General features: G+C 34.1%; 1 protein-coding gene and 2 long non-coding RNA genes across 3 annotated transcripts; 1 reads left to right on the top strand and 2 right to left on the bottom strand.

Moving 5' to 3' along the window:
• Nucleotides 1–1635: 1635 nt before the first annotated feature.
• On the bottom strand, nt 1636–5558 carry LOC121422675. The gene is made up of 2 exons (XR_005971177.1): nt 4578–5558; nt 1636–4530 (listed from the first exon to the last, which is right to left on the bottom strand). It is a non-coding gene; the product is annotated as an uncharacterized LOC121422675 (long non-coding RNA).
• An 8027-nt stretch (nt 5559–13585) lies between these two features.
• Nucleotides 13586–15188, bottom strand: LOC121423211 (probable hemoglobin and hemoglobin-haptoglobin-binding protein 3). Its single transcript, XM_041618531.1, has 2 exons — nt 15184–15188; nt 13586–14000 (listed from the first exon to the last, which is right to left on the bottom strand). Exons 1-2 carry the CDS (start codon nt 15186–15188, stop codon nt 13586–13588), a joined length of 420 nt encoding a protein of 139 aa, XP_041474465.1.
• Nucleotides 15189–18848: 3660 nt separating this feature from the next.
• On the top strand, nt 18849–21036 carry LOC121423239. The gene is made up of 3 exons (XR_005971249.1): nt 18849–18886; nt 20313–20437; nt 20926–21036. It is a non-coding gene; the product is annotated as an uncharacterized LOC121423239 (long non-coding RNA).
• Nucleotides 21037–24397: the final 3361 nt, after the last annotated feature.

Raw genomic sequence — 24397 nt, 5'->3', positions numbered from 1 at the left:
TTGAAAGACGAAAGCCTTAACCATTAGACCACTACACCCAAGTTGTATACAAATATACAAATTGTACAGTATTTTGGTCTATAGGATGGTTCCACTCGACAACAAATTCCACCATGGGCGATTGACAACACATTTTACTTGTTACAAAATAATGAAAACTAAGCTTTAAACAAAATCACACTGAAGACACCCAACAAAGATAAGCATATGTGAAGCAGTGTAATATTATTGCATAGAAAAATACCCAAAATTGTGCTTGAATTTCACGTCTGTTTTGCATATTTTTCAGCAATCACACATTTCTTCCAGAAACACATTGGTTAACTTTTACACATACAGATGCTTGGATGGTCATTTGATTGGATTCTATACAGACTCATTATGAAATCATTACAACATCTGCCATTTATCTTTAATGACCAGGCGTCTTGAACCCTGATGTTTTCCCCGTTGTAAGAACACCTTTAATTTAGCTCTTCAATCTGAAGCAGAGGGATACACATTGAATAGCACTCTGATATAATCCATTACATCATTATGCACATAATTCCAAGATTTTGGTGGTTTATTTTACTGCTGATAAAGATGGGCCAAACAATATGGTACGCGTTCTGCCATGTACTCTATATTCTATGCCAAATCTTAACTCAGTTTTAAAGAAATTAAGATAGGAGTATGTGAGTGTGTGTATGTGTGTGAATTTGTGTGGGTGTCACTTTGTTGTGTGTCAGAGAGAAAGACCAGACTTTTTGCATTTGCTACAGAGACACTCTAAAACTCACCAATTCCTTTGAAAATGCCAGTCAAGTCAGAATGTTGAGCTGAGAGTCTTTTGTCGAAAGTTGGTGGACCGGGAAAGGATCGAAATCTCTTGACTCTGGGCAACGACACATTTGCAATTGTTCGTCCGGTGCAAATATTCGGATGATCTGCTGTCCAAGTTCACCAACTTTCGACAAAGGCCTCTCAGATCTCATTTGTGATTTAATTGTATTTTCAATGGAATCGATGCATTGTAGAGAATGTCTAAGTCGTAGAGAGAGAGGGGGACACTTTTGTAGTACACTCATGTCTAACTTTAGCAGATCAGTGTTCCATGGATCGAATGAGATTATTTTTATAAACTTGGGTAGACAATATCAATAATGATAAGAAAACATTCCCTTCTACGATACATCATGATCAAAATCACATTCTCTACGTATATGTATTAACCAGGATTGTAATATCCTCAAACTTATGATGGCAATTTTCGATATCAATTGCAATTTTATATCAATAATTTTTCCATTCTAACTTATAACCCCATTCATCCCTGTTAGAGATTTAATTTATGTATTATCTGTATATTGCCTATTCCTTGTGAATCCATCAAAATATCTTGATCATTTGTAGCATTTTTATTTTCCTGTGTCTTTTTTCAATAATATGAAAATGTATTTATTGTCATACATTGAATTTATTGTCGTACATTGAATTTACTCTCTGTATATTAAAGAGTTAAGTGAACAAGTTTATATGTATACATGTTGCACGAGATATGATGTATACTTTGCTTGCCATAATGTTTGTGCATATTATTATATACTTGTTTAGTACTCTTACATGAAGGAGTTCTACATGGTGTATTTTTTGCAATGTCTGTCAAGCTGTAAATGGAAGCAATGTCATTTTATTCTAGAAATTAAGGATAATAATTTTATGGTTATATAATGTAACAACCCATGTATGAGATAGACTCCTATAAGAAATGTTCTACCCTCAAAATGGCAAATAGAAATGCTTATAACATTTCTTGTAATGACTTTATTTACATTCAAATAGAAGCATGATGGTGCTTAGGACCATGTATCACTGAACACTATTGTATTCATTATATGATGCATTACACTTTGTTATACAATGTGTTACACTTTGTTCACTTGTGGTCTTAACACAGTGGGCACAATGAACAATCGAAAATTGAGAGGAAAAAGAATATAAAAATACTTTACCAGATTTTTTGTCACATAAACTGTTTGCGTTGACTTATGAACCTATTGTTTCTTACATATTGATGAAGTTCAATTCAAACAATTTAAAAAGCAATTTTGATGTTGCATAATAACATTGTTCATATGCACACACTCACACCATAGCGACTCAGTGAGCAGTGATAGTGAACCACCTGGGATTTTGACACCACGTTTTTAGAACACTGGTGTTCAGTGAAACTTGGTCCTAGAAACCCAATTCAGGTATTTAATGCTGATTGATGAGAGTAATTTTTGAGTGATACGAATCCCACAATTCTGAATTTGATAGTTTCTAAACAAACAATAATGAATGATGGGTTTCTTTTTCATAGATACACCCTTTACAACTAGTTAAATATGACACTGATATTAACAATGGCAGGCTTAGGCATTAGCCACCAAATATTGTGCGCTATCTTGGCAAAAGAAGTATCTACACAAAATGAAATGACCTACCCTCTAATTTTATATCAAACTGGCTTTTTAAAAGAATTTGTAATATTCTTATGGCTGCTGTTTTAATTGGCTTGAATATACAGAAATAGTTGATGCCTTTATAGTAACAATATATTTTTTCTACTAATTGAAAATTTGATAAAAAATTGCATCAAAATTGTTGAAGCTGTATTTTGAGAGAATGAGAATTCTATTCAAATTGTAAATTTCACAAGATGGTATTTAATGAAGGTATTTTGTACTGATGATTAGATATAGATCTACATGCATTGCATTGTACATATTTGTAAATTATATGGATTTCCTATTAGAATTATGAAGATCTTATTAATTTGGTTTTAACATGAGAAATAGACAATATCAATTGGAATGTAAGATAAATTTTATGTTGAAATTGGACAACTTTGTTAATAAGTTTTCCATTAACTACTGGATATTTGCTTTTACCTATTCAAAGTACAAAGAATAAGAGTGTCAATTATTGTTAATGGGCTAAAAAAATTATTTACACTTCTCAGCAAATCTAAACTTTCACTGTTTGTGTTTTCTTATAGCTTTTTGTAAGTAATGGAATCATTAAAGAGTATTTCAAAATGTAGTTGTAAGAGAAAAACTTGTACAGAATGAATGTGTATGGTGCTTTTATCTAAGACAATCATGTATTACGTTAGAATTTGAATCCCTTAAAATGTGCATTCGTTACTAGAAAATCAGACTTTTTCAGATTGAATTTCATTCTTTTTATCAATACCTGTGTAAAATGAGGCTGTAAGGAGCCGGTATCTTCTTGCATATCACATAGAATAGTGTTATATTGTGCAAGAATATGTTAGGATTTCCTTTTCTCCTATTTATTTTGTTTACTACTAAAGTGCTGCAGTAGTATACATGTATTTCATTTCCTTTCTCCACCACCCCCTCATAAATGTACATTCATTGAAATTTGGTTATTTCTGTTACTATAGGCCTGGTCACACCGCCTGAACGTTGTTGGAGCGGTCGTGGAGCGGATAGAAAAAAATCATCACCGCTCGCTCCCGTTCACCATTTTCGATTTCGTTTGTTTTTATTTTGTTTTCGATTTTTGTTTTTTATTTTTTCCCCCAATTTTGTGAGTGAAATTCGACCCCCTCTCTCTTCCGCTCCACGACCACTGCAACAACACTCGGGCAGTGTGACCAGGCCTTTACATCACTGTACAGTACATATTGATGGTTCAACAAATTCAGTGTTGTCTTTGTGTCAAAGATACATCGCGGATGAGAGTTGTTTTGATCTTGATATATTGTACTAAATTGTTGCTGATTATCAAACTTATTGAATTGCCAACCATGAAATAACTCTCTAAAATGCTTCCAGTTATGAGTAATGCGTCATTGTAATTTCCTCTATGTTTGGATTAGTCCTTCCTGCATTGTAAGTATGCACTGATTTGCCTAGCTTTTTCCTTCCTGCCCGCACAGACAGTTATATCCTCTAGCAACAACAAAAACGATGTTTTTAGACTAATGCACTTATACGTCTTCTAGGTATAAGGCACATCTGTTTACATTGACCAATCTCTAGAGAACTGTTACAGCTGAATGCTAACATTGTTGTACTTAGGCTTAGCAGTTAAAATGTAATGAATTATGTCATTGTTTGCTTTCCATAGTTGATACTAATTCACACCCAAGACGAGACTAGGTTCCGTATTTAAATGACTGTTTTAATGCATCCCCTGTAATCCTAGAAACATATTTTGGATCAAATTTGGCCTACTTTCTGACAAGTCTTCCTCTTCAGATAAGCTCCTTTCCTGCCATAGCATTTACATTTATCAAGTCAATGTAAGAACACTCACATCACTACTGATTAAAGGGGTTACTCCAGGCTGAAAATAATGTGAATAAATGGAGTAAAAGTAGACAAGCAAAACCTGTATTTCATCAAATTTGATGCAAATTAAAAAGAAAATCATTACTTTGATCAAGCAGTTCTAAGTAGAAATATGTGCTGAGAGAATTGATGATGTCATCCCCACTTTTTAATTTTTCTTACATGATTTCAATTTTCTGACCTAAAAATGTCTTAAACTTATGGTGTTTTTTTTTTCAATTTTCTGACCTAAAAATGTTTTAAAAAGGATTGATTATTGACCCATTGTGTGAAAGTATTGCTTTAACTTTAGTTTTTTTTTACAATGGAGAGATACTTCAATACACATATATGAGGGAAAAAATAATAAGATGTTATATTATTATAAAATATGAAAGGGAAGGAATGAGGACGTGATATCTTCCGCCCACTTAGTGCATACAGCTGTTTCACTAAGATAACTTATTTTAATTACTTGTTATTAGTAGAGAATCACTATAGGAGTTTAGGAGTTGATCTGTTGTCTCACGATAAATCAAACGATTATTTCGACGTTTCGACTGCTCCTGCTACGTGCAGTCTTCGTCAGGCAATGTGGACAATCGCTGCTGCAACCGTGAGACGACAGATCAACTCCTAAACTCCTATAGTCATTCTCTACTACCTCGATGATCAACATCTTCTGTACTAATAACTTATTTGTTATCAGAATTTGAAGTTTTCAGCATTTTGATGGTTTCATTTTATTCTATTATATATTAAAATAATATTATCAGCCTTGAATACTCTCTTTATTTCTCATGTTAAGGGAAATATGACCATGGCTCCACACATTGTATATTGCGTTGGGGTGCTCCTAAGCGCATGGAACAACACAGATCTACTAAAAGTGTTCTTACATTGACTTGAAATCTCTAAACCAACAATCATACCATGACCTAATTGGTTAGTATCGTCTGACCAAAGAATTTCACTATAATAGTGACTACATTACGTATTAAAAGCTTGTTTTTTATTGATTTTTCTTAATTATGATTTTATCAGTACATTCTCTTGTATAAAAAGCTGGGTGTATATTACTTTGCTATTTTGCACAGAATAATATTATATTGTATAGATATATAATTTGTGTATATACATGTATCTATAATGTATTTGCATATCTGGAAAATTATCCATTGCAATTGAAGCACTTTTTATGCATAAATATTAGAAATAAAAAATGTATAAAGAATTCACCTTTGTATCAATTTTTTTAATTCTGTTGTCATTCTATATATCAGCACCAGATTAGACAACTAGTTACCGTATTTATTAGTGAATTTGTGGACTTGATGGAAATGATTGAGCATAAAGTTGAGCTTTTTGTTTGAAGTCATGACAGAAAATGTCTCGATGTGACTGAGGGGAAAAGGGCATTCATGATGCACTAAGCTATTGTGTATAATGACATAAGTGATATTCCCTGAATAATATGTAATTCTTGCAAAAGTAGTGTATACTTTACAAAGACAAAAAAGATATATAGGACTACACAAATATTCTCATTTGAACCATTTCAGCTATTATGTATCACAGTATGAATGTCTGGCATTTGAAGAGGTTTTCTTTGAATTTTCTGAAAAAAATGCAAAAATGAATTGAAAAATTCAAACACATTTCTTCATCTTACACCATATTAGAACTAAACAAATTAGATTTCTGTTGAATATCGCCTGAAACATTTCAGCTGTTTTATTTCTTATTATTTTTTTGTGGGGTATCATATTTAGAATGTGAAGGCATAATAAAGGCTTTAGAGGATGGAGCCATGACAAAATAGATGTGCCCTGTTACAACCGATAATGTCGCAGTGACGCTTTATGTTATGCAATGATCGTCCAATGCATAATATCAATCAACGTGTAATGTCGTTACGTTTCTAATGCATGTCCCAACACATAATGTTGCAGCGATGTTTGCTTCAGGACTCAATTTACAGTTACGGATAAGATATAAAATATGTTTTTACTCAGTATTTTGTTCAAGCTTTGTCACCTGAATATTTTTGAAAGGGTGGGTGGAACAGGTAGGTTAGTGTGTTTGGTGCAAGGGAAGATGCAGGGAACAGGCTCGATATCACAATCATTTCCATATATATTTGGTTAAGTATATTCAACTGAGTGAGCCAGATGCGACTCAAGCCTTGTACCTTCCATAAAACAAAATGTTTTATTTATTTATTTATTTATTTATTTATTAAAACATCTTTATACAGGATAACATGTTCAGATAAAATACACTGTTTTTCAACACGGTCCTGTTACATAAAAATATCAAACAACAATAAGAATGCATACAAACTTAATTAAGTTAAAATACTGGGTATGCTTAATTTACAATAAAAGTTGCACCAAAAAAATACTGAGAGCAGGAAGATAGAGAGAGGTAAGACAGAGATAGTGTGGTTAAGTAAATGGCAGAAGTAGAGAGCGAGAGAGAGGGCGAGGGGAAAGAAAGGAGTGCAGCAACATAATACAGAATTAACTATACAATCAACTATACAATAAAATATGGATAAAAAATCAGTCTACTGTCAGTTTACAAATACTTGTTTTTGTATGACCTCTTGAAATGTAGGAGGTTAGAAATATTCTGGAGTTCATTTGGCAAGGAGTTCCATGTCTTTATTGCACTAAATTTAAAGGATTGCTTGAAACTTTCAATATGTGGCTTAGGTAATACAGCATTCAGTGAATCAGCGTTACGTGTATACATTCCATGTTCACTTCAAAGAAGCATATTTTATAGTGTACCGAGCACAACGAGCGAAAATTATAGTGTTTGAATTATATTTTTTTTATACTTCCTTTCTTACAATAGTGGTAACATGTGAGGAATCCAGATTTTCATATCAAAGTCTATTTTATTATTAGTAAAATTTGATATAATTATCTTTTAAACAGCATGCATGTTGAAATATGTTCATGATATACAGTGCGTATCAGTCAAAATTTTACACTTTAAAAAAAGTCCTTGGAATTGAAAAAGACATAATATGGGATATTTTTTGCACATATATTCGTGGGTCTCATCTATCAAATGAAAGTTAAAAAAAATTGACAGAATGTTACACTTAGGTGAGCACTGTCCAGTGGCGTAACTACGGGGGGGGCATGGGGGGCACATGCCCCCCCCCCATCGGCTGACAAAAAAAAGGGGGAAAAGGAGAAAAAGAGGGAGAAAGGAAGAGAAACGTATTGGGAAAGAAGACATTATTGTTCATTATAATGTTATATTATATCATAATTATGTTATGTTATATTACATAAGAAACATTTTTTTTCATAACTTTATTTATAATTTGCTCAGGGCCTATGTCTTCATTGTTCCTGGTCCTCGCATTGTCTGTTTACCGAGAAATATAATCATGCTATACTAAAACCTCCCGTTTGCAAGTCAACATACACCAAACTGCCAAATATATTTCCTCGCACTTCGAGTTATTCTTTATGTACAATAGTATGTTTCTTTTTCATGACTACTTATAGTGATTGCCCCCATTTTAAGGTCTCAATATAAAACATTTCCTGTCCGTGCTCACGTTCGCAGTAGTGGATTGGTGAAATATGTCTGCTCTCCATGAATTCCTAGAATCAGTCCTTAAAATGTCCCTTTTTCTAATCTGAATATCAAAAATTTTCAGCTCGCGCTTCGCGCTCGCATCAGCGCTCGCATCATTTGGTTAGTATGGTCTTCGTGGATTCCTACAAACAAGCCTTAAAATGCCCCTCTTCAGTTCTGAATTTCCTAAATTTTTAGCTCGCGCTTCGAGCTCGCAAGATTGATTGGTGAGATGGGTATGTTAATCATGATTACAAGTGCTTTATGTGCATGTTTAGATGCAATTCTAACAAAATAGGCAAGCGCTTATTGGCACTCGCACTAGATTACTACGGTGAGATGTGTATAATCTTAATGGATTCCTAAAATATAGTCCTTAAAATCTTCCTATTTGGGGGTCAATATTTACAAAAAATTCAGCTCGCGCTTCGCGCTCGCATTATTTGGCGAGACAAGTACGTATCATGATTACAATGTCCTTTTTAGGTCTGAATATAAAAAAATTAAGCTCGCGCTTCGCGTTCGCATTATTTGACCAGTGAGAGACATTTCCGTTTGATGGCGCTGTCCCTAAAATGTCTCTAATAGGTCAGTATACCCAGCAACTGGGCGCGCTTCGCGCGCTCACTTAGTGACTCAAAATTTTTGCTGGTGCCCCCCCCCCCAATGCCATGACCCACGGTACGCCACTGGCACTGTCCATTTTCGGTTTGTGCAGAATGCTCACTTTTAGTTTGTGCAGAAATGCTCACTTTTAGTTTGTGCAGAAATGCTCACTTTTAGTTTGTGCAGAAATGCTCACTTTTAGTTTATGCAGAAATGCTCACTTTTAGTTTGTGCAGAAATGCTCACTTTTAGTTTGTGCAGAAATGCTCACTTTTAGTTTGTGCAGAAATGCTCACTTTCAGTTTGTGCAGAAATGCTCACTTTCAGTTTGTGCAGAAATGCTCACTTTTAGTTTGTGCAGAAATGCTCACTTTCAGTTTGTGCAGAAATGCTCACTTTCTCACTGTGTCGCGGAAAAACAGCCAGTAGAAATAAGATACATTTTAACATTTTGTAACAGCTGGATCCCGAGGACATAACTGAATGTAAACATAAGTTCATATTTCAGACATCTCCAGCATTTTTACTATTTTTTCATTATTAAAGTGGGTTTAGATTTCATATTTCATTTAATACTTGTTTCCCAAGCATGACAAGCATGATTAAAAGAAAAGGAAAATCAAGCCTAAGCCTTCTCTTGTGAATCACAGCTCCTTGCTGTAAAGCAGATATCATCACATACGGCCTCGGGAGGGGGAGGGGGTCGAGGGGGCGCAATGGCGCTTGATAGGGGTGTTTTGGGCAAGGAAACTGTAAATACAGGAACACTAAAAGAAACAGGTTAAAAAGTAAAAACTATCTCCAAATCAATCTTCTTAGCTAAAGTCTATGTACTCTTCTTTAATAATGTATACTTTTATCCATATAGGCCCCTAACTATTTCCAAGTTCTGCGCAAATCATTCTTCGTGAACTTTTAAAAAGTCAGTGGTGCTCACTCAAGCGGATTTTTTTTTTTTTTTACAGTTCTATCAACATTCGCTTAGAGAGATTTATACCAATGTGAATGTGGAAGAAGCTTCAAGATATTACAATTATATTATTTTATAGGATTATTTCTACTTTTTTGATACGCACTGTATAAGCTTGCACTCATATTCAATAGAGGAGTAATCCCTACGCTGTAGATTAAATTGGGCAAAGAATGTTGCAAATAAATCATCTTTATATTGCTTCCTTTATTTATCAATCAACGTGGGTATAGTGTCTCGACATATTTCAGTTGATTTGAAGTAGGTCCGTTACTACGTCCCATCTTCCAACGACTGATGGTGGAAAGGGAATTTTACGACAAGGTTAAAGAGAAGATTCCTCCAAATGAATATACCCAATAACATAAAAACAATATTTGGTTAATATTCAAGGGGAAAAGAACTTAATGTACATTCACTTGCACACAGGGCTACAAGCAAAGTGTTATGTCCCATCAATCCGACCATCCTATGTGAGAAAATCATCCCTAAACTTTGTTCTGTTTCGATAGTTTGAAATCCTTAGAGCATTATCCACTCAAATGACCCAACCAACCATTGGTCTATGTCACCGACCTGATAATATAGCATTTGCCCAATTTTAGGGAAACTATAAGCTTAATAAGTAACTGGCAATATCCATAACCATTTAGTAGTGAGATGAATTTGGAGTTAAAAATGCAGCTGTATTTTGATTTCGTATTTTAATTTCCAATTGCACGGGCAATTTCACTTAAAATTATGGAAATTAAATGTTTAAAATCCCTCTTAAAGTTTATACACTCAATGTAGTGTAGATCGGCGAAATGAGAATATTATGTCCTTTTTTCTCTCCTATATCTCATCATAGAAACAAGACTAGAAGATGAAAAAAAAACATTTTGTGTATATTCTTTACCCTTTAGATGAAAACGGTTTATCGCCAAGGTAGCAGAGGGTGGTAAAGCCCTCCACCCATCTCTATGCCTCCACCCCACCCCCCCCCCTCCCCTGTCCCAATTTCAAGACCTAATCATTCGGGGTCAATTTACTATTCATTCCTATACTACAGTAGGCCTATGGTTATATCAATTACTCCCCCGCCCCCAAGGAACTTGCGAGTCAATGTATACAGGAAACTGAGTGTAGTTCTTATGGAAATTCAAAGAAATAAGGCCTCCAAAAATAATAAACATGGCATTACTTCATTTCCCAAAATAACAAGCCATTGTTCCAGTTGCTTAAACAACAACACTTTCAATTCTCATAGGCCTACACTATTACATTTATCAGTTAATTTCATGAAGAACATAAACCAACAAACTGTTTTTTTTTTTCATTGACAACGTATGTTGGAGAAAAAACACAAATTCGGACCTTTCAATTTACCCATTTTCAATGTCTGAATTTGCGCGGCTTTTATATCACATCCTTTATAAAGATATTAAGCAATAAACAAATATAAAATATCTGATATAAAAAGATGAGAAATATAGTGTGAGGGTGTGCGTGTGGGTTTTGGTAAGTGTGTGTCTGTGTGTTTTGGTATGTGAAGAGATGTGAGTGTGGGCCTTTTGTATCGGACTATAGCCATAACTGAACAAGTTTATTTTTAAATAGTTGAGGAAAGAAAGAAGAGAAGACACAAAGATAAGTTGAAAATAGAGGAAAGGCCCTTATTTTGAACTACAGTTTTAACCAAAAGTTTAACACAAGCATTAATTGTATTCTTCTATTTCATATTAAACATCATTATCAGTGGCGCAAAGCGGGTAAAAAGCGGGGTTAGAACCTGGCTTACGGGAAGGGTAGATCTTCAGATCATAACACAATGTGCAGAAAAACACTTTTCTTCTCTTTTCTTGTCATTTTTTCCCCTCGATCGTGGATTTCTTAAAAATCTGTTTATACGCCAGTGTTTCAGGTATAGCAAACTTCCGTCTTCCGTGATACATACTTTGCACGGTAACCATGGTAAATCTTTATATTGCTTGGGCTAGAGTAATTCCACTTTCATTGTTCAGTCTCTAACATAGCTCTAGCTCATCCTTCGTATTTTTTTTAGTTCTTCATCATTGTTCGCATGAGATCCAAGTTCTGAAAGATGGCTGATATTTCTCGGTTGTTAAGTGTTCTTTTGACTGCATTTTTAACTTTTTGTATGGTGTACATGGTGGATGGGGATCCAGAGTTAAAAATAGCTTATGTTGGAGATGATATTACACTGAGCTGTTATACTCGGGGAGTAATATTAAGTGATAACTACAGGAGATGGTTTCAAAATGAAACATTAATTGCAGATTGGAGAGGTGTCTTCACCGACGATCCTCGTTATAAATATCGTCATTATTATGGTGGTACCATACAAGTCCATCATTGATTCTAATCGCATAACTCTCTCTAACATCAGAACTAATGATTCTGCTATCTTCAAGTGTCGTAATTATCGTTATGAAGAAATTGCGTCCTTTGATCTACGTGTCGTCAGCTGTTCTAATTGCATTTCAACAACTCCTGGAAGTTCAAACGAAATCAACGTGCTTTGTAGTCTGGATAATAATTACTATCGGGCAGATCAGGATACACAAATAGGCCTATATCTTTATTATGCTAATAATAAGCATGTAGTCTATCGCCACACGGTTATTACCCAAAATGGTTTTTCATTTCTTGTGTATAAATCTGAATTAGAGAAATTTCAACCTGAATTCTATTTGTATATTGACCGGGAGAAGAAAATCACATGCACGCTACCACTTCAATCCAACATACCATCATCTTACTCGACTACCCAAGAAATGACTCGATATAAATCCTGGACATTATCTTACACGCCTACCCCGTCAAACAAAATACCCGTTGATACATATGTATTTATTGTTACCACACCTTACCCATCACAAAACAAGAATGCCAGTTCGGACAATATGGCTATTGTTGTCGCCATTTTGGAACCTGTCTTCATTCTGATGTTGATGAGCGCCATTTTTGTTATAAGACGTTATTATAAGAAAAATAAAGCCAACAGAAAGGACAGTTCTGGGGGTTGCGAATCCATGAGTGAAGACACATCACCGAATGAGCCTGATACAGAGGAAATGATGGAAACCAACATCGATCAACAAAGTGCAAATCATCCAAACTATGTTAATATGGTCGACAGCCAGAATTCCAAAGGTGGAGAAGGGAATATCCTGAGCCACGAATACATGCATCCGATGTATCCTGGACAGCAGGCTGATCAGAGAGTTCATAATTACACGTCTGTGGTGAATTACATCAACAGTGGGCCTATGGTCCAACCTCTACCAAATTGGAAGGAATCCGGAAGGTGCCCTAGACGAGGTGATCATTACGACGATGTGGTGGTCCCTGGAGCTACTTATCTTTGAAATTCGGGGATGGGGGGGGGTACGGTCACTCACATCCAGTCAAAACTAGGAAAAAGTGTCCATCTTTTTTAACACCATTCACCAGCAATCGCGACTTTGAGAGGTAGATTCTCAATCGTCATGTAGGGTTGAAAAATAACATTTGTTCATAAGGGGAACATGTTAACACGTATAATACCCGCTTACTCTAAAAGTGCCAAATATACAGTACACAAATTTTCTTTTGTAAAAATTACTTTGGATTAACAACGCATGTAAAATTAACGTCATTAATTTGCTAATGCCAACAGTTATGTAAATTCCGGGGGAGGGGCAGTTAAATAATTATTGCTGTACACTCGCGTGACCATGTAATTTCCAAAACGAGTTTTCCCCTATGTACAAAATAACCCCCTAAACAAGTTTTTTTGCGGGCTTCATTTACACATTTTGGCCCCTAAACAAGCTGTCGCCAAAATATGACATCGGGGAAAAGGCTTGGGGGAAAAAACATATCCTAAACACGTTTGGCTGGTCTTAAAAAAAAGCTTGAAGAAAAGAATACCCTAAATACGTTTGACCCCGCTGTTGAAATATATGATAATTGTAGGTTTAATCTTTAAAAAAATAACAACATAATATGATGTTTCATTTTAATTTATCAGTTTTAATTCCAATCATACAGTAGTTGAACTCTTTGAATTCAGCTCTTATACAGAAAATAACGATCATCTCATGTTGACATCTGTGTACAGGGGCTTGTTAAGAATTACCGATCTTGTATAGAAATAAAGGTTTGTTTGTTTGTTCTGTTTTGGGAGTTCGTTGATTGAAGGTTGGGTTGGTGGTTGGTTGGGTTGATTGGTTGGTTGGTTGGTTTGGTGGTTGGTTGGTTGGTCGGTCGGTGGGGTCGGTCGGTTGGTTAGTTGGTTGGTTGGTCGGTTGGTCGGTTGGTTGGTTGGTGTGTTTGTTGGTTTGGTGGTTGGTTGGTTGTTGGTTGGTTGGTTGGTTGGTCGGTTGGTTGGTTTGGTGGTTGGTTGGTTGGTTTGGTGGTTGGTTGGTTGGTTAGTGGTTGGTTGTTGGTTTTGGTGGTTGGTCTGTTGGTTGGTTGGTTTGGTGGTTGGTTGTTTAGTGGGTTGGTTGCTGGTTGGTTGGTTTGGTGGGTGGGTGGTTGGTTGGTTGGTTGGTCGTTCGGTCGGTTTGGTGGTCGGTTTGGTGGTTGGTTTGGTGGTTGGTTGGTTGGTTGGTTGGTTGGTCGGTCGGTTGGTTTGGTGGTCGGTCGGTTGGTTGGTTGGTCGGGTCGGATGGGTGGTTAGTTAGTTGGTTGGTTGAAGTACATGTATTTTTATTCTGCACTCCAATAAAAGACAAAATAAACAGCATTAATTACATAATTATCATGAACACAGAAGAGAGAAAAAATAATCATGACAATTTAAATGAAATAATCATTAACATGCATGGTCATAATTGTAGTTGTATTTGAAAATCGAAATAAAATACATTGTTGTAGGCATGATTCGATCTATGAAAGCAGAGTGGGGTTATGCAAATTATGAGGAAAGGATTTATCTTTCTATTCTAATTACGATAGCAACATGTCGCTGAGAAATATTCTTCAGTTTATGAAGAAATTTGTTGTATATACATTTCTTTTTAGAATTTAGTAAGATTTCAATTTGTTTATTATACACTGCGTATCAAAAGTTTACACTTAGAAATAATGCTGTAAAATCATATATTTGCAATATCCTGAAGCTTTTTCCACATTTAAACATTTGTACAGATCCCTTTAATTAAATGACGATATGACTGTCGAAAAATCTTTCCGCTTGAGTGAGCACCACTTAATTTTGAAAAGTTCGTGAAAATTATTTGCGCAGAACTTGGAAATTATGAAGTTATGTAAATAAAAGTAGATGTTAATCATGAAGAACACATGACTTAAGCTTGGAATATTGAGTTGAAGATATGTTTTACCTTTTTAGCCATGAGGCCATGATGATATCTGCTTTACACGGATCTGGGATTCACATAAAATGGCCAATGCTTGATTTTAGTTTTCTTAATTATTGTCAAGGTTGTGAAAAGTGTGGAGAACACGTATCAAATGAAATGTGGTCCCACGTTAAATGATAAAACTAATAGTGAAAGAAATGCTGGCGATGTCTGAAATAAACTTTTGTTTACTTAATTTGTTTCCTCAGATCCAGATGGCATAAAAAGTGTAAAGGTTTTGCTTACCTTGGGTTACAAAATATTTAAATATATCTGTTTTATTTCAATTCGCTAAAATTGCAAAAGAAATGTACGAAAAAAAATGTACCACATGGTCACTTTGTTTTCACCATTTTTCCTCGACAAAGCTTGAAAATGAGCATTCCTGCGCCAAACCGATTTCTGCGAGCTTTAGAAAAATGGATAGTGCTCACTCAGGAGTAACATTCTGTCAAAATTTTACCTTTATTTCATAGATGAGACCCACACCCAAGAATATATGTGAGAAAATTATCCCCATGTTGTACACTTTTCAAATTGTAAACTCTTTATTGATACGCACTGTATAATTATGCTCCGATTATAAATAAATGACTCTTTCCTCCTCACCTCTGCTAATTGTATGCCATGAAATGAAATAATTGTAATGCTCAGGTTAACAGAGATCTTATATTCATGCACTTTAACAATAATATTTCGGAAGATAACTCCGCCAGCCAGATCAATGTTTAGATAAATATCATTATTACGATCTTAAAAATTAACATTTTTGTAAGTTGGTCCACGTGCTAGTCCTTCGGGTGAATGGAATCTCACGAAAGACATTCAGTGGGTGGAGTGAAATATGGAGAGAAGAAAAATCTCGAAGAGCCAGCATCTTAAAACCTTTTTTTTTGCGTACAAACCTGTTAGTAATTCAATATGATTTGTTTTATTCAAATACGAGTAGTTATATGCTTAGATTTTCAGTATCTAAGACTACTTTTAATAATAATCCGTACTCATTTTATTCTGCATTTTTATCATTGCGAAAGTTCTACGCTATAGCAACCTTTAGTATGAGTTTATCTCCTCCAGAATATAATCATGATAATATTCAGTAAATCCCTATCCATATTTCTTTTAAAAATTTTTCCTTCAGCTACATAGTATATACGATGTTAATTATGCTAATTGAATTCTAAACAATCTTCATCGTAAAATCGGTCAGTCATTGTTTCATTAATTGTGACTGTTTACATTCATGATGCATTCAATAGACCTATATCTGTAAAGTTCTGTGCCATTTATCATGTTTATAGCTGTTAATGTCATTTGGTACTGTGATTAGTAATACATCTATATTTGAAGAGCTCACTTGCAAAAGGGGTTAGGTCCATTTTTCATCAAATTTAATTTTTATGTCTCAAGTTATAGATTTTAGTAGCTCTATAAGATGATACCATAGAAAAGTTGAAATTCCTTTTTAAAAAAGTGAACTAAAATGGCAAAGAAAAAACACTTTTTTTCAAAAAGGGTGAGGTCCATACAGATTTTTTTTTAAAAAGAATATTATAAAAGATATGAAGACAGGTAGAAATTTTTTATACCCAATTTCATGTTCTCATGGAAGGGTATCATGAAAATTCAGTTTTGCATAAGAATATTGCAATATGAGAGAATTTAAAAAAGATTTTCTTGGAGTGGACCTGGCCCCTTTTGCAACAAAACCCTTCTGAAAAACTCATTTGTCAAAAGGGGTTAGGTCCATTTTTCATAAATTTTATTGTTTTCTGTCTCTAAACCTCTAAATTTTTAGTCACTCTGATGATACGAAAGAAAATGTGAAAACGTAAATGAAAGTGGCAAAGAAAAATAACCTTTTTTCAAAAGAGATTGGATTCATTTCAGTTTACTTGCAAAAGGGGTTAGGTCCACAATGATAATTTTTTTTTAAATATATAGAAAAAAATTAAGACAGGTAGATTTCTTTTATACCCAATTTTATATTCACATGATAAGGTATTACATCATGACAATTTACTATTTCATAAGAATATTGCAATAAGTGAGAATAAAAACATATTTTTTCTCGGAATGGTCCAAAGTGGACCTAACCCCTTTTGCAAGTAAACTCTTCATTTGTTATAATTAATTGCATTCATTCTAGTCACATTTGCAGAATATGGGCATTTCTATTATTTTTTTTCCTCGTGCGTTTTGTATCTGGAATGCTATTATTTTGATTTGAGACATAAAAAATTTATTGATACTTTTTTGTGGATGATGCATGATATACAAATCAACTTGCCCTACATTACTGCAATTTTTAGTAATTTTAAGCAATGAATACATTCGATAAATTATAACAATATCTATTTTTATGTAAGCCGTTTATGTAGTAATTGATGAACTATATCTTGCCTAGTCAATCATATATTTCCATTCACATTGATGTAAGTTGCAGTGTTGTGATTTTTGTTTTCAACAGGAAAGCAACGTTTTGTTGAAAATTTGTACCTGTTTTATTACATTCTAATGCATGAATGAATTAATAAATATCCTAATTGTAATCTTCGCCATTTTGATCTTTTGATCATTTTAAATAACTAAATAAATGACTTAAGATTGAAGGCTCAACGTCATAACAAGTATATATAAAGAGGTTTACTTTTTTCCTATTTAGTTTCCAAAAATATATAAAGAAATAAAAAAGCAATCATTAGCCATCTTTGAAGTACATGGTATGATACTCTTCTCAAAGGGGAAGTTCACCCTGACAAAAAGTTTATTGTAAAAATAGGAGAAAAAATAATAAAAGATATTGCCGAAGGTTTGAGAAAAATTCATCAAATAATTAAAGAGTTATTAGAATTTCAATTATTTGATTTGTGACGTCATATGCGAGCAGCATTCCTACATAGCAAATGGTAAAAAAACAGTGAAATGTCGTTTTCTCAAAAAATTGAAAATGGTTTTCACTGTAACTTTTGTATATCAATAGACAAATCATTTCACACCCGATCATGAAAAGAAAACAAAATTAAGTCATCAGGAACCATACAAAATTTGAAATTCATACAGTTTATATTATATAACACATGGGGCAGCTGCTCGTTTATGACGTCACAAATCCAAAATTTTGAACTCTAATAACTTTTTTACTCTTTAACGGATTTTCCTCAAACCTTCACCAATATTTTTTACTATTTTTTCTGCTATTTTTACAACAAAGTTTTCTTCAGGGTGAACTTCCCCTTTAAAGGGGGAGTGAACTGTGTGGTCTCTCACTGACTGTGTGCTATAAATACATAGTCTTAAAATATACGTTTTCAGATATCTACTAATACTACAGAGAATAATTTGACCTATAATATTGTATTTGTTTAGAGAAACTAACATGTTTTGAGAGGAAAATTAATTGTTTTTTCTACTTGGTAACATAATTATTGCGTTATAAATGTATATTGTAGATTATTAAAATGTTATCATTCAAATGGGTTTATATTACTAGACTACACCAGTATTATGGGTCAGGAAACTGGCCAGGTATAAGTAGTTGAGGACTCGAGATGGCGCTATTGGTTCGTATCTGCACAGAGATACGATCTTACGTATACGTAAGCTCCCGAAGGGAGCTAGAGAGGCAACTCTTTTTGCGCGTTTTTGGTTTTCCATAGGTTTTGTACATAACAAACATGGCTGCCATTTGTCCAATTTGAAGGTTGATTTTGGAAGGTCAATGTTTAATTCATGAGTAATGACGTCAAAATACGCACAATGCTCTTGTATGATTGGATAAAACGCTAATGTTTTATTCATGTCCTCATGCATTAAACATTTTTTCCGTCCCACAATTCCCTACGATATCTGTGCGAAGTGTCGTTCTTTTTGATTCTGCGAAATTCAACTTTTTGAAATACAATAGCAAGTCTAATTATCTGTTTTTAGAATTGATGTTCGAAATCATGATTTCTGAGTGAACTTCAAAGGAGCAGAAAATCTTGGAGGAAACATTAATATCAATCCAATGACATTCCATAGGAATAAAAGTAAGTTAAGTTCAATTCCTTACTTTGATCTTAATTGAAATTGTAGTGTGTTTGCTGGGGTTCGGCGTCGCATGCATGGCTTTATGTGCAGTTTATAACGCAAACCACAATTTCCATATTTCTTTTTCCTTTCCTGGTCCTAAATTAGTCTGAAATCTGACTGACATATTTTCTCAGAAAATAACATAGTTCTTCGTAGAACTAAGTTTGTTAATTGGGATGCTTCATGTCCGCCCTTATTAAATCTGTATTTCAGTTCTTATTGTCAAATATCAGGGGTAGATGTGGACTTGTTTAACGGCAAAGCTGCATCAAAATTAAGCCAAATACGGTACCGTACCATATAGCCAGAGCGGGATGCGGACTTTGATATCGCCGGTGCCAGCCGGCTGCGAAATTGCCGATGTAGGCTAGGTCATTAGGTGTTGGAAATTAATTGTCAAACAAGCTTGAGTTGAAATTTGAAGTTATAGGCCATGGGCCTAGTACTGATTTTTCGACACCGCTATTTCAATACAATTATCTGCATTTAAAATGAAATGAAATTAAATCTAAATGAACTGAATCTGTTTGGAATTATATTGGTAGATTTTGCCATGCTCATGGAATGATTTGAGACAGATATTAACGTTTTTCTTTTTTTTAAATAAAAGTAAGGCCCTAGGATAGGTCTAACTTGAACATAGATTTTTAAAAATAAAATTCTAGATCTGTCTGGTTTGACTTTCTACAAAGATTTAAATTAACTTTATTTTAGTTCCTGGCTGGACCATTGGACTAAAATATAATTAGCCTAGCAATGGAGTTTAATGATTTTTTTTTTTCGGGGGGGGGGGGGCAACATTTATTTGTCAGGGTTCAAACTGCTCAATTGTTTTTTGGAAGGGTTGAGAAAATTTATAGTGCCCTATTTTGCATTGTTTAAGTATAAGGCTTAGCAGAGAGAGCGGCTGATCCAATTGATTTATCTTTATTGTCCTCACTTGATGTTATTTGTGGTGAAAGGCAAATGGTCATTTAAACCTGCCAGCAAGTGAGCTAACCCTTTTTTAAAATAAAAATCAAACTTAAAGAGGAACTCACTTAACGTAGAGATTCAAATCAGACATGTTTATAGACGAGTGCAAAAAAATTAATGATTGTCTCGCACTGATGAATGAGCGAGAGCCATATTATTACACAAATGATAATTATCCTACATCTGTCAAAGCTGGCTTGGTGTATATATATATTGAAGATTGACAAAAGACCTCACTATAGTAGGCCGCGTATGCTTGAACCATTTAGTTTTTGGTCAAGACCTGCTTTTTTTGTGTTGGGAATTTTGAAAGCTGGAACTCTGAAAAAATTGTTTTAAGAGAGGAATTTTGTTTATCACTTTTGAAATTGTTTAACTGTAAAGTATTGTATGTATATTGAATTGCAGATCCAATGGGATCCAGTTCTTAGCAGTCCCAGCCTAGTCAGAAGTACAAAGTCAAATACCACTTGCACATCACCAAGAGGTACAATCTGATGAGTAACAGGATATCTGATCTAAAAGCTTGCCAGGTATGCTTGTTTTCATAAAAATATAAAAAACCTATTTTTTTCTGAATCATGTTATCCCATAAAGTAAAGCTCCATGATGAGATAATGTTCTTTTGGATTCAAATTCACCAGTATTTCCATTATCATTAATGCATACTTCTTGTCCATGTCTCTTAGCTATATTAATCATACATAAATTCACTTTAAAACTCAGTTACTCTGAAGACAGAAATAAAAGGACAAAATATTGAGATTAATCTTTCGATATATATTTGAATGGGTTTTCACACTTAATACAAAAAAGTTATATGAATAATGATCTATAATAGGGATCTATGATTTTTATCTGGCAACATAAGTTACTACATGTGCATTTTCTAAATAATATTGCATGGAAGAGTAGGGGCTCATAAAAAGTTTAAAACTTCTAAATAAACTGGACTAGATGAGTAAGAATAATTTATATCAGCAGCTCATTTTGTTCCTTTCTCTTTTTGTTTACTATGCAGGTTTCACAAGCAGTTTGAGTATCACCAGGGCAGATCAAGAAGAAATATGAAGGCCAGGTTCATAACAAGCAGTTTCTTCATTGCAATTACAGATTTAAAAACTTTAATGAATTTAAATAAATGTGTCAATACATATTGAATGCTGCTTAAACTACACATCTGTTGAAAAAAAAATTAATTGGAGTATAGATATTTAGGTCCATAGGTTTCACACAAGATTAAAATATTTTTCCAAAGGGCACACTTATCCCCCCCCCCCTTATCAATGTTCTAACCATCTACATGTAGTACTTATACTGGTAGTGAAAGCACTTTGAATAATATTAGTAGTTTGAAAGGGATAGGTTGTATTCTGGTTATCTAAACAATGCAGAATGGACCTTTACTGAGGTCTGGGCTATGTAACATACATGCCTACAGACATATAAAGGTGATAAGAAATATTGGATTTTCATTGAAAAAATGTGCATAATAAAAACAATGTGACAGAACAAAGGGCGAAGAAATCACTCTCAGTCCAGGACCCCAATTCATTAAAGGGGAAGTTCACCCTAAACAAAACTTTGTTGTAAAAATAGCAGAAAAATTAGTAAAAAAACATTGGTGAAGGTTTCAGGAAAATCCGTTAAAAAGTAAGAAAGTTATTAGAGTTCAAAGTTTTGGATTTGTGACGTCATAGTAGACGAGCAGCTGCCCCATGTGTTATGTAATATAAAATGCATGAATTTCAAATTTTGTATGGTTCCTGATGACCTAATTTTGTTTTCTATTCATGATCGGGTATGAAATGATTTGTCTATTGATACACAAAAGGTAGAGTGAAAACCATTTTCAATTTTCTGAGAAAATGACATTTATTTGATTTTTTACCATTCGCTATGTATGAATGCTGCTCGCATATGACGTCACAAATCAAATAATTGAAATTCTAATATCTTTTAATTATTTGATAAATTTTTCTCAAACCTTTGGCAATATTTTTTATTATTTTTTCTACTATTTTTACAATAAACTTTTTGTCAGGGTAAACCTCCCCTTTAAGACTAACTACTATTCTAACTTTGAAATTCTGGTAATTACTATGGAAACATTAAAGCAACAGATCAAAATTGGGGTTCCCATGCTAGTTGCTAGTTACATTTGGGGCCAATTTACCATAATTGAAGTCTTTATGAAACAAGAACCTCTATGTATTGCTGGACATTAAGCTGTTGAATTCATTTTCTGGGGGAAGTGAAAAGTTGTACTATTTTTTTTCGTTTTTAATCTCTTTGTTTTTGTAACACTGTATTGTCGATGTCCCATATAATGAACTAGATTAGCTCTGAAAATAAAAGAATTTGTTGGAAATAGAACACAGCTCTAGCAGCACTTCACAACAATAGACAATAAGCAACTTTGTTACTGATTTTCTAATGTGCAGATTTGGGAAGGCACTCTTTAGAGAAATGTGGCAATGTGCTCCCTTTTTTTTATGAAGTGTCCCCGATTAGATTAGCAGGCTATTTCTTGTCAGCAAATGCTAAAATAATGATTTGATATTTGAGTAACTGACTTTGAGAGGTATATCGATAATCTTTTTATTAATGGCATCCTTGATGCCCCCCTTATATTGACTATGTAAGGCTTATCAATAACTATGTAAGTGAATATACATACTTATTTTTTTTCAATTTTTTTTCTCTAGATTTTACCAAAAAAATACATCCCGTCTCTTGTAATATCTTTGCAATTTCTTTTGCACTCATTATAGGCATTTTGCTGATGTAATTTGATGCTTTGGTGAGAAAAAAGAGAAAAAATATTTTTATCATGTATTCAAAAATTTATTAATTAATAAACATTTTAATTTGTAATATTACTTTCTAATCTTGATATTCGTGATTTAATTAATCCACCAATTTATATTGCGTGAAAGATATGTGATGATGATGTTATTGCTACCAAACTGTGTTGTGATGAAATGGCACTGAAGATTACTTCTATATGACTGGAATATGATAGTGCTACTGATTGATTGATTGATTGATTGATAAATTGATTAATTGATTGATTGATTGATTGATTCTGTATGTCGGGTATCCATGGGTTTAATACTAGTACAACAGGTATTTAGTATCAAAATAACATGGCGTGGCAAGATAGCCCATAAAAGCCATTGCAACATGGCATACTGTGACATTCAGGTGCAGCCGAATTAAAGACATGAATGAGTTTGATTTAAAAGTGGGATAGGAATTAAAATGAAATGAGAATAATTGTTTGCTCACATGATTATGTGGAATGTGTGTGTGTGGAAGAGAGAGAGAGGGGGGGGGGTGGAATCGATAGAGAAATATAGGGGTGGGCAGGTACAAAATTTTTATTTTATTTGGAAGTGACCTTTAAGATAGCCTTGATGAGAGCAAATACATGGGGGGGGGTACTGGGCTCTCTTTTGCTCCCATCCCAAACTCAGACTTTAAAAAAAAAAAACTTCATAAGATTTGCACCAGATTGTTCATTTCAATTTCAAAATAAAGACAAAATGACCTGATTGCTCTCTTGCTCAGATTTTTCTCATCATTTTAAGTATTTACCCCACCCCCCAAAAAAATAATAATAATAACCAAATATTTGTGGCTATTCATGATGTGTAATGAAAATAATGGGCAGTGATGAACACCAATAGAGCAAGCAGATCCCTAAGTTCAATCCTACTAATGAATCTCTTGTAAGCTTCCAAAATGTCTTCCAGGGAAATATCTAGCAAATAAATAAGGGAATTAATTGATGTAGTAATAATCGCGAAAGAATAAAAAATATGTAAACAAGAAAAGATGAATAAACAACTGAATACCTTGAGGGGGGTGAACGGGGGATCGATCAATGACATGAATTTACCAAAGACGCAGCTCTATGAATACATTTCATATTCAATCACGTCGCGTATTATGCTAATTTGTGACAATTTGCTTATTTGCATATTTTTACGCTGTGCGCGCAGGCCAATTTATGACCACGCCTCTGTTTCGCTGGTGTGCCATGAAGTTGCGGTGTCCATAGCCTTGTACGCGAAAAATGGGAGCAGTGTGCACTTTTGACCTTCCAAAATTTCCCCATGTCTGACCGGATGCAGAAGCGGAGTTTCCACCCCCTGCTTATCTGCTTTAAAGGATATATGCTCCTATTTCCGTTTTTTCCCCCATTGGACGTGCGATCAAGTATTGATAACAGGGGAGGTATGTACTCCTTTTTATTATATTAATGTTTTAAAATTGTATCTTTATAACACGTTTGTTAAATAAAATATATGATCTTGTACTAAGATTCTGAAGATGAGTCATCACTAATCTACGAGAATTTTTTATAAGTTGGAAAGAACAATGTATGCGTTTTCTTTGTCGAAAAATTAATGTGCGCTGAGTGTCTCTTATAGTAAGTGACTTGAGACAGTGGGTATTAAAATGACTCCGGCCACCCCACCCTATTC

This window comes from Lytechinus variegatus, chromosome 10 (genome assembly GCF_018143015.1).
Source record: "Lytechinus variegatus isolate NC3 chromosome 10, Lvar_3.0, whole genome shotgun sequence".
Taxonomy (NCBI): domain Eukaryota; kingdom Metazoa; phylum Echinodermata; class Echinoidea; order Temnopleuroida; family Toxopneustidae; genus Lytechinus; species Lytechinus variegatus.
Note: the sequence above shows the minus strand (reverse complement) of the source record. Positions and strands in the feature narration are given on the sequence as shown.